The 16,115-nt window shown below is 34.0% G+C and overlaps 1 protein-coding gene and 1 long non-coding RNA gene across 2 annotated transcripts in view; one reads left to right on the top strand and one right to left on the bottom strand.

Annotated features, from left to right (window-relative positions):
* The first annotated feature begins 2,645 nt into the window (after positions 1–2,645).
* On the top strand, positions 2,646–9,796 carry LOC135155918 (uncharacterized). The gene is made up of 2 exons (XR_010295063.1): positions 2,646–4,650; positions 8,667–9,796. It is a non-coding gene; the product is annotated as an uncharacterized LOC135155918 (long non-coding RNA).
* LOC135155917 (centromere protein C-like) overlaps positions 7,598–16,115 on the bottom strand; it is a 25,965-nt gene continuing 17,447 nt past the window's right edge. Inside the window, exons 9-14 of the mRNA XM_064106412.1 lie at positions 15,663–15,896; positions 14,840–15,034; positions 14,304–14,432; positions 11,755–11,868; positions 10,923–11,075; positions 7,598–9,994 (exon numbers count right to left, since the gene is read on the bottom strand). Of these exons, the coding sequence (XP_063962482.1) occupies positions 9,921–9,994; positions 10,923–11,075; positions 11,755–11,868; positions 14,304–14,432; positions 14,840–15,034; positions 15,663–15,896 (899 nt within the window). The 3' untranslated portion in view covers positions 7,598–9,920. The remainder of the gene's footprint in view (positions 9,995–10,922; positions 11,076–11,754; positions 11,869–14,303; positions 14,433–14,839; positions 15,035–15,662; positions 15,897–16,115) is intronic.

The following is a 16,115-nucleotide window of genomic DNA, read 5'->3' as shown; positions in this document are numbered from 1 at the left end:
ATTTTAACATAAATTTGAAATATACAGGTAGTATCCCATGAAATATTGGTGTACATTATTAGAATGCAGGGAGATTATAAACGACAATCAAGAATTTTGAGACCTCTATCTAATTACAAAATAAATTAGTATTCATTTTGTGGAGCAGTTTAATTTGATTGATGTTTCATGCCATAAACTCTACTGAAAAAGTACATGTGGATTAGCATTTTAAGTAAGATAAAGTGTATATTTTTTTCCCAAAAAAAAAGCTGTATTATAAGACAAGTATTTGTCAATCTTACTGGTTATAAAGAGCATCGTACATGTAGATAAGGTTCGAATTGAGGAAAGTTCTCAAATCAAACTATTCTGATGAAAATCCCAAGCTGTGTGATATTTGTTATTATACCTGAAATTACTAGGACATTAGTGATATTAGACATTTAATTTCTGCAGTTCGTTACTATAAACTTTGCAGGTGAGTATTCTATTCATTGTTGCAGGTGATTGTATTCTTATGTGTGAAGTACTACTTGCATGCTATCTTCTCATCTTGCAAATGATTCTGTCATTAAAGTGCCATGTCTATAGTATAATTACCCTATGTCTTGATTTATTTCTTGAAATAAAAGTACTGTGTACAAAACGATATTGGGATTCTGAGGACAGAAAGAGCAATGGTGAGAGCGATTTGGAAGAGACGGTGGATCAGATGGTGAAAGCGAACGGAGTAGGTTGATCTGGGCATGTGTCGAGAAGGGATGATGTTTTGAGGGGGCTTGAATTTGAGGTGGCTGATCAGACGGGAAGGGGGCAATCAAAGAAGACATGGAAGAAGCAAATGGTGGAGGAGAGGAGCATTGAGTTTAGAAAGGAGGATGCATTGAATAGTGGAGGGAGGGGTGAGGGTGATTTATGTGAGTGCAAGGTGAATTTGGCCCCGGGGGGAGTCAAATGATATTGCTGTACACACGTGACCCCCCAAAAAACATGTTTAAAGGTGTTTTTTCAGTTTTGGATGCAGGCCGTGCGTGCACTCATTAAGGGTATCAAAAACACAGATTTTCAAAAATAAGGGTGGTTTTGAAAGACTGGACAATGGTCAATCGCAGGGTCGAACGTATTTAGGGTATTTTTTTTTCCAAAGCTTTTTTTTTAAGACTAGCCAAACGTGTTTAGGGTATGTTTTTTCTCCAAGCTTTTTCCCCAGGGCATTTTCCTCCTCGTTTCTGAAAATTGTTCCTGTTCTTCCTGATTGTGGTAGTTTAATCCTAACTACATGCAATACCCATGAATATAGTGTTTTCTATATCTAAATATATTGTTAGTAAGAAGACAAAACTTGTTTAGGGGGTTATTTTTATTATTTTATATTTATTTTAGGGGGTGTTTAGAAATAATTTGGCCATGCATGTGTAAAGTAATATATTTGACCCCCCCCCCCCCCGGATTTGGCCACCCTTGTTGTCGGGGTTTAACCGGATTTAGAACCTGGATTACTACGACTACTGTGCATAACACTTATGACTTATTTATGATGGATAGTTTCATAAATTAACAAATTAATTGCATAAAGTAACAGTCATAATAAACATGAATGAATAGAAATTAAGAACATTAAAGCCAAGTGATATCCAAGTTCAGCTTCCAGAATGAGCTGCAAAAGACATTGATTCTTCAAGGTTTACCTACCTCCCCAAAACCAATAAGTCACCAAAAAAATTTTGACATAGTTATTGAGCTTAAAAAGCACATCCTAAGCTAGCTTTAACATGATTCATATCTTTTAAAAAGTAAAGAATCAACAATAACCTGCACAAGCACTACATGGAATATAGAAGATATTCAGTGAGAGCTTAAAAAGATGAGAAAACAAAGTTTTGATGCATTTACTGAAGCATGAGATGTGGAAACTTTCAAGCAGGCCAATTATGTTTTATTTGATCAATAAAAAAATGAGAAAAAAATTGTCAAAGAAACTCTTGTAATTTGTCTTTTATTTGACTTTACAACTCCCAAGTGTTTACAGTACGAAGGACAATTACTCTTTCAGATAATACTGATATTCTGCTTACAACTTTCTGATGACAAAATTATTGTCTTGGCTATTTACAGGGAACCTACACTGGCAACTTGTTGGTTTTAAGGTGGTCACAAAATATTGCTCAGAGATATTCTGAAAAGCAACTGCCAAAATTCACTGATGTGATCAGAGTTCATGAAAAAAGTATCAAAATCAAAACGAGTGGCTTGCAGAAGACACAAGAATACAGGTCTTAATTGGCCGTATTTTTTCTTTCATGTTGTTTAGATTTTTTAAATCAAGATTTTACCTAGAGTTTTTATTTTATATTTTACTTATTATTTTGCTGGTTAGCCAGCCCTCTGCGCCATTCTCACAATGATGTATGTCCCCTTGCCATTCCCTCATACACCACTGATTAAAGGTCAAGTCCACCTCAGAAAAATGTTGACTTGAATCAATAGAGAAAAATCAAACTAGCAGAACACTGCAAATTTCATCCAAATCGGATGTAAAATGAAAAAGTTATGACATTTTAAAGTTTTGCTTATTTTTCACAAAACAGTTCTATGCACAACTCAGTGATATGCAAAATGAGGAAATCAATGATGACCCTCACTCACTATTTCTTTTGTTTTTTATTGTTTGAATCATAGAATATTTCAATTTTTACAGATATGACAATAATGGCCAACTTGACTGAACCATTAACTGTTAACACAATGGTAGTTCTACATGTTCAGTGAGGAATAAAACTTTGTTATACGGGACAATGAGGAGAAAATTTGAATATTTCATATTTCATGTAATATAATACAAAAGAAATAGTGAGGGAGTGACGTCATCAGTCCCCTCATTTGCATACCGCCCAGGATGTACATATAATTTTTTTGTGAAAAAGAAGCAAAACTTTAAAATGTCATAACTTTTTCATATTACATCCGATTTTGATGAAATTTTCAGTGTTTTCCTTGTTGGATTTTTCTCTTTTTATTCAAATCAACTTTTTGTTGGGGTGGACTTTTCCTTTTTTATGATGACATTTTACATAGACAAGACATAATATAGCATTCACTGAGTCTTCTAAACAGATAAACATTTTACACAAATTCTCCATTTTCAGTTTTGCAGGGTTTATTTTCATGGAATATTTGATGGAAATGTACATTTTCATTGAGTCTTAAAACAAAAAAAAAGGCATGGTGATACAAATATCAATTCATTTAAACAATAAACATGTCTTATTTTTCACAAAATCCAAATAAAGTGCATCACCTTTCTGATATTTTGTCCTATTTGAATTATGTAATTAATACTTGAGTTAACAAAGCCTCCCATCTTCTAAATGTTATTATCAGCATGCCTTTTGTTCAAAACACTGAAAAGGAATCAAATCAGCTTTCATATTCACAATCGAATGAAAATCTTTGTGTTATGGGGCCTAGGGCCAGATTTCATAAATGACCTATAAATTATGGTAAATCTGTCATAGCAACTACTATGGTAACGGGCCAATCAAGGTTTCCATGGTAGATACAGAAATAAGGAATTTGTTTTATTTTATCTTAGAGAAATGTGCCCTTGGACAATCTATTTGGACTATAATCGATTCTGTTCAATTGCTTACGTAACTTACGTATGATCAGAGTCACACTCAAATGCTGGTGCATGTATAATATGTAACGCACAATCTTATTGATTGATACGCAGTAGTGAGCATCCTCTTGGCATGGTCTGACCAATGCAGTCATGTATTTTATAACACAATGCAACTAGTTATTTAAGTGCGACTCTAATAAGTCATACTTAAATCTTTGTGAATCACCCCCTGGTCTAATGCCCAACTAGTCTTATTTTCATTTAGTCTAATACCCAGTTGGTCTAATTTCCACTTTGTTCACCGGTTCTTTGCTTCATACACAGTTCATCTAACCATAAAATCTAAGTGGTCTTCATTCGAATGGATATTATACAAAACGGGTAAAGCAAAACTGAAAATTTGACAAAATAGTGAATATACTAAATGACAATTAGACCAAAAATAATAGGCACACTGGTTGTAGATTAACTAGGATTAGACCATATGTTGGATGAGGGCAAATGAAAAATTTGAAAAGTGGGTGTGGACCAAGTGGCAATTAAGCGTTTCAATAACATATTTCATGAATTTGCTTCAAGAAAAGAAATTGATGAGTATATTTTCATGATTTTAGAAGTTTGAATTCACTTTGTACATGTATGCCAGAAGGTGTCGTGACTGTTAAGTCACAGAACACATAAAATATGTCTGCAAGGTTTTCAGGTTTTGGGAAGTGCCCATATACAAGGCAAGCTCTAACATTTATCTTAATCAATCACACAATCTTCCTTTCCTGTTCTTTTTAATCTTTTCATTGTATGTAATTTTGTTGAGTTTGTGTGTAACATATTTAGATCTTTACATTGCAATAATACAGGAGAAATAATAATACTTTATTAATTTCAAGGCTTGCTCACCTTGCAACCCCCCCCCCCCCCCACAATGCATGGTTATTTGAGTATTTCCCACTGCATACAGTTTACATGTATATGTATATAATGCAATGAACAGTGTTTGGTACATACACACAGGGGGTATAAAATACATCACCAAGGATTATTACATAGTATCCCTAAATTAGACCACAAAAGAGCCAATCTGGAATAAAATTATTGGAAATGGTTTTTTGACTGATTTGAGTAGGTATGGGTGTCAACATTTACCAAAAAAAAGTTAGGAGGAATACGGGTTGGGGAAAGTGCTTTTTTTCAAGGTCAAAGGTCAATGACCTTTTTGTATATACTGTATAATGGTATCTCTGAGATGGAAAGGCACAGGTTGGTGATAATGGTTTCAAAATGCACAAATTCTTACCAGAATATCAAATAGAATAAAATTAATTACCTAGAATGCACATTTACCTATAAAATTCAAGGTCAAAGCCTTTCAAAAGGTCAATTACCTTTTTACATTATATACCATACCGTATAATGGTATCTCTGAGATGATAAGGTACGTGATGGTGATCATGGTGTCAAAATGTACAGATTCTTACAAGAAGATCAAATAAAATAAACTTAAGTACCTAGAATGCACATTCACCAATAAAATTCAAGGTCAAAGCTTTTCAAAGGTCAATGACCTATTTACATTATATACCATACTGTATAATGGTATCTCTGAGCTGAAAAAGCACAGGTTGGTGATCATGGTGTCAAAATGCACAGATTCTTACCAGAATATCAAATAGAATAAAATTAATTACCTAGAATGCACATTTACTAATAAAAATCAAGGTCAAAGCTTTTCAAAGGTCAATGACCTATTTACATTATATACCATACTGTATAATGGTATCTCTGAGCTGAAAAAGCACAGGTTGGTGATCATGGTGTCAAAATGCACAGATTCCTACCAGAATATCAAATAGAATAATATTAATTACCTAGAATGCACATTTACCTATAAAATTCAAGGTCAAAGCCTTTCAAAAGGTTAATTACCTTTTTACATCATATACCATACCGTATAATGGTATCTCTGAGATGATAAGGTACGTGATGGTGATCATGGTGTCAAAATGTACAGATTCTTACAAGAAGATCAAATAAAATTAAGCATCGAGAATGCACATTCACCCATACAATTCAAGGACAAAGGTCAATGTCCTTTTTAACATTAGATAATAATAATTGTATCTCTGAGATAAAACACCGCAGGTTGGTGATCTTGGTGCCAAAATGCAAAGACTTGTACAAGACAATTAAACAACACTAAAATAAGTATAAAGAATAAACTTTCACCCTTAAAATCCTACATCAGAGGAAATATATAATCTATATGACATAAAAATAACAAAAACAATTTTGTGTTCATATTTTATTTCTGAATAACGTAAATAACCATGGCTAATTTGTAATGAAAACATGGAGGTTTCATCATTTCGGTCTGAAATAATGAAGGCCATGGAGAATGTATTTAGGGGTCAGATGTCAATGAGCCCTTTCCAAAATATCAGTGGAAATTAAGTAAAAAAATGTTGATAACCAAATAACACTTTTTCATATACTGCGATGCATTGCCAAAAGCACTGAAAAAATAAATAAAATCAAGTATATAATTTGAAATGATTTTTATTTTAAGTAGCAGCATAATTAATGCATCATTATATCTAAATCAAGGTTGTCATGTCTTTTCTCTCCAGCGATAGGCCACTCACCTCAATGCTATAATAAATACTATAAACTATTAGCTTTATCTTTTGAAAATGGATAGGATAGGTCTAACTCTCATGTCACAGCTAGCATCATCTGAGAGCATTTCCAAACAGCAGAGGGATGATGATGATGATGATGAAATGAAGGCCATCATTAGAGCTGCAGCTTCTGTCATACATGTAGTAAATTACATATATATCAACTTCAACAAAGGTGAATTCCCGTATTATTAGGACCTTTCATCAGTTCATTGCGAGCTGCCAGAATCTCTTGTGATGCTAATGCTGCAAGACAAAACTTCATATCTGCTCTCTGCCGTACGTCACCCATGATGCTATTTCTACTAGGTATCAGTTTGTGCAAGGATCATGTTTTTGGTCCAGAACAACTGATTCCTATCATGCACAAATTAGGCATATAACAATGAAATTCAAAAGGAGATAATAGCTTACAAGTACACATCCATCGACCTAACAAAAGTCCTACAGCACCACTTCCAGTTCTTGACAATCAAGCTGTGCAACATATCAGTCATAATATAGATCCTGGTCTGATATCCCTTGACAGAACGTAAGGCTTTCATTGAATGGGCCAGATAAAAGTCTTGAAAATGTCAGAAGGTTTTCAAGAGTTCAATTACTCTTTGCTGAAGTTGAGACACTTAACTTCATCTATGACAAATTAGCTGCAGCTCTAATGATTGCCTTATTTTAATTCTTCGTCATTGTCCCTGGCTATATGAAAATGTTATCGGATGATGCTTGCCCTAAAAGTTAGGCCTATCCTTTCCATTTACAGATTAAGTTATAGTTTTATAGTATTGATTGTAGCATTTGAGGTTAGTGACCTATTGCTACAGAGAAATTAGTACCTTGATTTAGATTGATAAAATGCATATCTAAATGCTACTACTTTAGGTAACTTCACCATTGTCACCATTTCAAATTATATCACACATGATTTTTTTTACACTTTTGTCAATCCATTACAGCATATTATAAGAAAAAGTGCTATTTGATCCAATTTTACCTCGGACTTGTATTTTGACATCATAATTGGTCAAGGATTCAACTATTAAATTTGTGTTCTTTTTCCACGCGGGTCAGTCTTTTTTCCATCAGAATCACTATACCTACATGCCACAATCACGTTATATCGACCTATTTACTTAAATTCCATGACGTTATTAACATAGTTGATTGACCTTTAACTCCTAAATATATTTTCCATGGCCATTTTTTATCCTTAATTCAGAATGAAATTATTTATTAGACTTCCATGTTTTCATTACAAATAATTATCTTTCTTTCTATTATTTACAAATAAAATGTTAATATAATGGATTAATTTTTTTTTGGGGGGGAATCATGCATGGATATATATAAATATCTATAAACTTTTGACCTTAGACTTTGGATATTGGATTATTCTGTATGATTATTTTGAGTCTTTTTTATCTTCTTGCAAAAATTGCTTTTTGACATCAAAATCACCAACATGCAGCGTTTTATCTTAGAGATACCTTTATATGATATATAGCCTATGTAAAAAGGTTATTGACCTTTGACCTTGAACTTTATGGATTAATATGCATTCTAGGTGATTAACTTTATCTTATTTGACCTTCCTGTAAGAATCTGGGCATTTTGATACAACGATCACCAACCTGTGCCATTTCATCTCAGAGATACTATTATACAGTACGATACATAATGTAAAAAGAGGTCATTGACCTTTGAAAGGCTTTGACATTGAATTTTATTGTTTAATGTGCATTCTGGGTACTTAATTCTATTTTATTTGATCTTCCTGTAAGAACCTCTGCATTTTGACACCAAGATCACCAACCTGCACCTTTTCATCTCAGAGATACCATTATACCGTATATGGTATACAATGTAAAAAAAAAGGTCATTGAGCTTTGAAAGGCTTTGACCTTGAATTTCATTGATGAATGAGCATTGTAGGTACTTGATTTGATTATATTTGATCTTTCAGTAAGAACCTCTGCATTTTGACACCAAGATCATCAACCTGCACCTTTTCATCTCAGAGATACCATTATACCGTATATGGTATATAATGTAAAAAAGGTCATTGAACTTTGAAAGGCTTTGACCTTGAATTTCATGGGTGAATGAGCATTGTAGGTACTTGATTTTATTTTATTTGATCTTCTTGTAAGAATCTGTGCATTTTGACACCATTATCACCAACCTGTAATATTTTATCTGGGAGATACCATGATACAGTATATTTAAAAAGGTCATTGACCTTTGACCTTGAAAAAAAGCACTTTCCCCAACCCGTATTCCTCCTAACTTTTTTTTGGTAAATGTTGACACCCATACCTACTCAAATCAGTCAAAAAACCATTTCCAATAATTTTATTCCAGTTGGTTACTAATTACGGGATACTATACAGGTTTATTTTACAAATTATTTACACTTTATCTTACAATGTATATGTTCATAAATTTATTCAATGTTTATATACAGAGCTAAGGAAAGGAAATGGGATTGAGAATCGAAATTCTTATCTCAGAAAATTTGGACATGGTAATTCTTATTGGTGCAATGCTCGTGGCCAAATTTGACAAGATACAATAAAATAAAAATCGTCCTGCTGCTTTATTTAGAAAAAAACAGAAACATGTTTATGACTTGAAAATTCAGATGCTCCTATGAGGCAGTACAGAAGAAGAATCTAAAATACATTGATCAAATTTCATACAATGGAATGAAGAAATAGGATGAAGAAATGGGAGAAGCTGAGACAAATTGAACAGCAGGATACAATTCAATATTTCCTAACCCATTAAATTTTTACAAGATCAAACAAGTACAATTCCATACCAAAAGTACCTAAAATGTACTTAAACTTTCATATTGTTATTACTCTTGGGGGGAGGGGGGCTAATTTCTAGATTATGTACAGTACTAATGATAAAAGTTTTAAAATAGGCACAATGAATCTCGAATGTCAATAAGAGGGCTATTGAGACCAATGCAAGGGCATCCACAGCAATAGCTTTCAACGGCCTTACATGAATTAAAACCCTGCAGTACACATAATAGGTAGAAGGATTCAATGTTTACAAATATTACAATGTCACTAAATATATACTATGTACAGTGAAATATTCACATATGTCAATTTTAATTATTTTACATTTACATTGGCAGAAGAATTTAAAATAATTATCTGCATACCATCCTTATTCAGCGTGTCAAAGGTTTGCGAAACTAGGTAAACTTTTGAAACCGCATAAGCACCAAGGGCATAGGGGGGTGGGGTGGGTGCACTGTGTGCACATTCACCCTCTTGCTGAGGCAGAGGAGTTCCGACACTGGCAAGCAAAACAAAATTTGTACACTTTCTGCTTTCCACAGCTGATATCCCAAACTTTAGTTCCACCTTGCCAAGATGTGCACCTCCAATGCTCAAACCAGCCTACGCCCTTGAGCACCCAATATCAACGAAATTTTCATCATTATGCTTCTTATTCCATTGGGAGAGCTTTTCCACACATGTCCGGTTTCAAAGGTATTACACTCTCTCGCAAAAATGTCATCTTCTTTTTTCATTGCCAATTTAAGAGAAAGTTATAATCATTAAAGCCCAGAAGGTGAATCCTATCATGAACTGTTTTATGATTCTCTTTTCTTCCGTTGATTTTCATGCACTTTTCAGCTGAAAGAAGGTAAGCTTCGCTTCATCTTTTCTCAGGTTCTTGATGTTATAGACATTACCTAAAATGAATTACAAAAAGGACAATAACTTCAAAAACAGTCAATCAAGTTGCAGATACACATGTAGTAAATTTCTTTCATTGCTGGGGAAAATGCAGCACTTCGAATATATCATAACATTTCACTAAAAAGAAAATTGCACGAACAATTTCAAGAGGGATATTTTTCAGGGGAAGGGATTATCTGTAATTTGATTTGATAGATCATCACAAATGGCTGAGCCCCTAACATGCAGGTAGGCTACATGGGATTATATTGCTATCAAAAGAATGTGGTATCAACTAAGTCAAATTAAATCTCAGAGCAAACTGACTTTAAACATTTAAAAGTACTAGTACTTAAAGGACAAGTCAACCCGACAAAAGTTTATTTGAATGAAAATAGACAAATCCAACAAGCTTAACAATGATAATTCCATCAAAATCAGATTTAAATTAAGAAAGTCACGACAATTATATGCACATCCTGGGTGGTATGCAAATGAGGGGACTAATGACATCATCCATTCACTTTTTCTTTTGTATCTCATTATAATATGAAATATTTTGATTTTCTCCTGATTGTAATGTGAAACAACATTTTAAACGTTCCTGAACATGTGGAATTGCCATTGTTTTATCATTTTATGGTTCAGTCAAGTTGGTCGTTATTGTCAAATCTGTAAAAATTGAAATATTGTATAATTTAAACAATAAAAAAAAAAACAGAAGAAATAGTGAGTGAGAGACATCATCGACTCTCTCATTTGCATATCACTGAGTTGTGCATATAACTGTTTAGTGAAAAATAACTTTAAAATATCATAACTTTCTTATTTTACATCTGATTTTGATGAAATTTTCAGCATTATGCTTGTTGATTTTTCTCCATTGATTTAAATCAACATGGGGTGGACTTGACCTTTAATGTTGCAGAAGATAATATTCACCTTTTGGCACAAAGAACCAGTCTCCATTCTGTAATATTTGGCTCGTCTTATGAAGGGTCATAGCAATCTTGCCACGAACCACATAAAACACCATGGTGTCCCGTCTTACCAGCTGAGAACCTTTCTCACCAAATGGTCGGACTGTCAGAACACCTATCAGAAAACATAACAATAAATAATGATTTGAGCTCTATTTGTGATATTATAGACAAGGAATAATTTTCCTGGTATCGCATCAAGTTTTTCCACAATTTTTAATTACTGCTACACAAAATGTCCTTAGTGTAGCAATTTTTAAATAGGACTGTACAGAACATAGTTGAAATGTTTTCTCTAGCAATCAGAAAAGTTATTTAAAAAAAAAAAAAATCAAATTTGAGAAGTAAAATAATTCCCTTGGCATAGAGAAATCTAGATCTCTAAATTATGTATTTTACATTTAGCATCATTTACACTATCTAATATCAAGATTTTCTACATGAATTTAAAAAAAAGTATTGGAACAAAATTTATAATGCTGTAATTTAATGGACTAAATATGACAGTATCTTCAGAGAAACATTAAAGTTCTGTAATTTTAGAACTCATGTATTGCAAATAACTAATGTTGATGGACTGGAATGGCATTAGACTAAATGAAGGTAGACCATGTGATGAGTGGACAAGTTGACAATAAACGTATTGGTATTTTACCTTTGAGAACTCATGAATTACAAACAAACTAAAGCACTTGAGAAAGTTGAGAGGATGTAATATTCCATACTATCACACTCATAAACATCATATACAGTGAACATGAATTTATATATTATTGAATAAGGATGATATTTACCTGCTGCAAATGCTTTCTGTGAGAGTGCTTTAGTGATTGTGATGGCATCATCTGGTTTGGCAGGTAAACCACTTGGACCAGTGAATTTGAGCATCTTAGACGTAGCCACAGCATCTAACAAAATTCAATCACATATATGCTAGAAATTAATATTGACTTTAAAAATTTGAGGGTTGATTAATAACATAGCTGACAATCATCTGGAGATAATTGATCAGAGGGCTTATACACCGCTTCTCAAATTGGCAGATAATGGCTTAACACAAATGTAATCAAAAGGTTAACCCACAAGAGACTGAGCACAGCTGAGAACAATCAAAATGCAGTTTACAGCATAATCAACCAGTTTAGTTTAAATGGATTGAGTGTTCTCTGTAAAGCCTAAGTTTCAATTAATAAAAATACTATACCGCTTTTACATCTAGCGCTATATACATGTACATCAGAACTTTGTCTCTCCATGCTTTATAAATATCTCATTACCCCATTCATCAGATCCTGGCTTGCCCGCACAAAATGTATCCACTTCCTCCACTCCCTGAGGAGCATTCCTATAGGAGTCTTCAAACTCAATTGCTAGGTGCACTACATATCCTTTTGCATTCAACAGGTATCCATTTAACATCTGGGCAGATGCTAGGCCATGGTGGGGTTCAAACACACACGACTCTCTGATTACAAGGCAAGAGTAAGAACCACTAAACTACATGTATGAAAGACTTTATAGCATTATAAGAGCCCATACACAGATTTATTTCTAAAGCTCAAAATTTCAAAAGTAAATGTACTTTATGAAATGCAATATTTTTTTAAAGTACAAATATTTCAATTTAAATTTTACATTTCCATGTTGTTTTAATACTTATTTCATATTTAATAGCAGTGTGAATAGTTATGTTACAATAATTTTTTTCGTTAAATACATTTTCTAAATCGTTTTAACCCTAACTAGGCCGGGCTTTTTTGGCTGTTCTGTGGCCGGGGGGGGGGGGGGTGATTCAACCCCCCCGAGATCTCGGCCGCCGATCGCGCGAGCGCCGCAAAAAAATTTACACGCTGGTAGTGTGCGATGTAATCTACAAGGCTGTATGGTAAAATTTTATATGAATTAATTATGCTAATTTATGCATAAATCATACTTTTTGCTCTAAATCACTAAATAAAGCTCCTAGAATTTTAATTTTTGGTTAAAATATTCTTTGTAGCATTCTTAACAATCGCAATTGAAAAAAACTTCAGTTTGGAAATAAATTTCTTATGTATTTTATTGTTTTATGAATTTCTTATGTATTTCTTTGTTTTTTTCACCAGATATATTGCACAACCTTTTTGAAGCATAATTGTGCTAAAATCAATTGATTTCAGCTGTTTAAAGTAAAAATAATCATATCTTTATGAATAAGATGAGAAAACTCAATTTGCATTAACTTTGTACACAAAATCACGTTTTGGAACAACTTTTGGTCTGACATGCACTTACAAAATATTGCGTAATTTCGGAACCGCGTACCCGGGCGTCGTAAATTTGGTCTCAAAAGATGCGCGAGACTTAACCCTAAAAAGACTGGGGGGGCTGATTCAGCCCCCCCCTTGACATTTTTCGCGATAAATCCGCCACGCGAAATTTTTTGACCGCGTCGCTCGCTGACTTTTTACCTTCAAGTCTCTCGCAACTTTTGAGACCAAAATTGTGACTCCCGGGTACGCGGTTCCGAAATCACGCAACATTTCGTAAGTGCATGCAGACCCAAAATTACTCAAAAACGTGAATTTGTGTACAAATCCAATGCAAATAGTGTTTTTAACCAAAATTCATAAATGTATCATTATTTTTCCTTTTACTGCTTAAAATCAATTAATTTTATCTATTTTATGGTCGAAATAAAGTCCCCGACAATTTCCATTGAAAAAACAATAAAAAAAAAAAAAAGTCGAAAAACAAAGAAATACATAAGAAATTTAGAAAACAATAGAATACATAAGAAAATAAATGTGATGTTGAAATTTTTTAAAAATAAATTTGATCAGATGCCTATCTAGAGTATGTGAAACAAAAATTAGCATTTCAGGGGCATTATTTTATTAATTAGAGCAAACTTATGATTTTACGCATAAATTAGCATAATTAATGAGACATGAGATTTTTTGCAGAATTTGATGGTATAGTTTTGTAGATAATGCCATGGGTAACACGTGTGCCACTTTTCGTCGCGATCGCGCGATCGACGGCCGAGATCATAGGGGGGGGCTGAATCAGCCCCCCCCAGTCTTCTTAGGCATCGAAATAGCCCAGTCTATTTAGGGTTAAAAGTATAAACTCTGCGAGTGGCGCGGCCAACATTAACATTTCTACTATTTTCTTATTGCTTATATTGTTATTTAAATTCTTTTACTTTTTTGTTGTATCATACTATGCTTGTGCATGTGTTTGTTTATTTTTAAAGGACGTCAAATAAATGAATTGAATTGAATTAAATATAGACGATAGCATCAGTGGTTTGTATTTCATTTTGAAATTTACTAGACTACCTAAAAAGGGGAGCACCTACCAATAGCAACCTCTTGATTTGTCTCAGGGTTAACTACATTGACAGTGGGTAAGCAGACATCACTGGTTCCAACAGGTGGTGAAGCATGGATTGAGATATGAGCTGGAGTCACAGGTAGATGACCTTTAGCTGAAGGGAAAAAATATATGATTCATGGGTTAATATTTTTATTTGAGGATAGATTTTGGTTATATTCATAAGAGCATGGTAGATATCACAGGCCTACACCAACTTATTACTGAGTTGCTGTAAGATCTCTTTACAGTGTCAGAATCATGTGGATCACTACAGATATCAGCTCTAATCTTTATGCATCTTCAGAGAGATCAAGAAATTAGTGATAGGTATATGATAAGTGTTGGGTCATATTTACATTTCCTTAGCCCCGTAACATAAACTTTAAAGCCTTTTATCTGTACGATTGATCATACAAAATAATAAATGCAATCAATGGTAGAAAACAGCCACATGATTAATCACTAAGCTGTATGTTACAGGGACCTGGTAATACTCACTATAAAGTTGGTAATACTTACGCTTTCCTTGTTTCTTGAAAGACTTGGCAGACCTTGAAGACACTCTGTCTTGAGCTTCAGGAGAGATGATACCAGCAAGGGCTAAGCCACCTGACTTACGACGCTCATAGAGAGGACGCTCATTGCGCCAGTACTCTAGAGGGCGCACTCTCTGACGTTTGGTCCGTCTGACTCCATCTTCTTCGTCAGGTTTGACTGCCAGAGGGAAATGGGTGTAAAAAATAATCACCATTAAAAATTACTAAGCCTAATATCATCTTTCTGTATGGCAGTTCGGTCTATGGCTACATGTAGATACCTTCTGCAGATATGGACTGGTAGACTGATGCTCGCTGCACGTTATTATATGTCGATAATATTGATAAAGAATACTTTAATAGCAGATGCAACAATTTAGATATCAGATAAGTACCCTTACCTACAATGATGCAATTTCGTGTTAATATTCTTGGTGTAGCAGTTAACTTAGACAACCCACCTAGCTTAGATATGGCTAAATCTAAAAAGTGGCTGCTTTTAGTATCATCATTATTATATAATAAGGTGACATCTGTAACATGGTCATTTGTAGCAAATAGTGTTGTTTGCCGTAGCAGAACAGATACATCACTCCCTCTGCATGTGCATAACAGTATTAAGAAGCCGAAAAACGCATCAAAGAAGTTTGCATTGAAAGTCTACATGTAAAGCAGGAGCTGATAAATATTAAGGGGAGGGGATATTCATTGAATTCAGGGAGTTTCCCCCGACAATCAGGGAGGCTTGAACCTCTCTCAAAGTGATCTGGTGTGGGAAAGAAGAATCAATGACCACTCAAACTTACTGATATATGCCTTCGAGAGTGGTTTTTCTGTGAAGAGAATGGAATATTTCTTCTTCTTTTCATCACGCTGACGGTTGTTCTTGCTGCTTTTCAATATAGATCCCGAAGAAGCTGCTGATCGTGCACCACTACTGGATACAGGGGACGTGTCTGGGTTCTCCACCCTACTAAACTGGTTCAAGGATTGGCTGTCACTAGGGTTGTCCAAGGTAGCATGAGACAGATGACCATCAGCTGTTAACAATTGAAATACATGAGTGATGTATGATCAGCTATCCCTCTTTATATGTGATGTTGCAAGAAATTTGAGCTGCACCTGAATGCAAATCACTCGCAAACCTGTGTTTAATCAAAGGACTTGCTCTCCTTTTTTTAAAAATCTTCTGCAATACCCCAATATTGTGGGGAAATTGCTTGGTATTGGATTTCTTGTACAAAAAGAAGTTGTTTTAT

This window comes from Lytechinus pictus, chromosome 11 (assembly GCF_037042905.1).
Source record: "Lytechinus pictus isolate F3 Inbred chromosome 11, Lp3.0, whole genome shotgun sequence".
Classification (NCBI taxonomy): domain Eukaryota; kingdom Metazoa; phylum Echinodermata; class Echinoidea; order Temnopleuroida; family Toxopneustidae; genus Lytechinus; species Lytechinus pictus.
The sequence above is the reverse complement of the archived record's forward strand: the minus strand, read 5'-3'. Positions and strand labels throughout refer to the sequence as shown.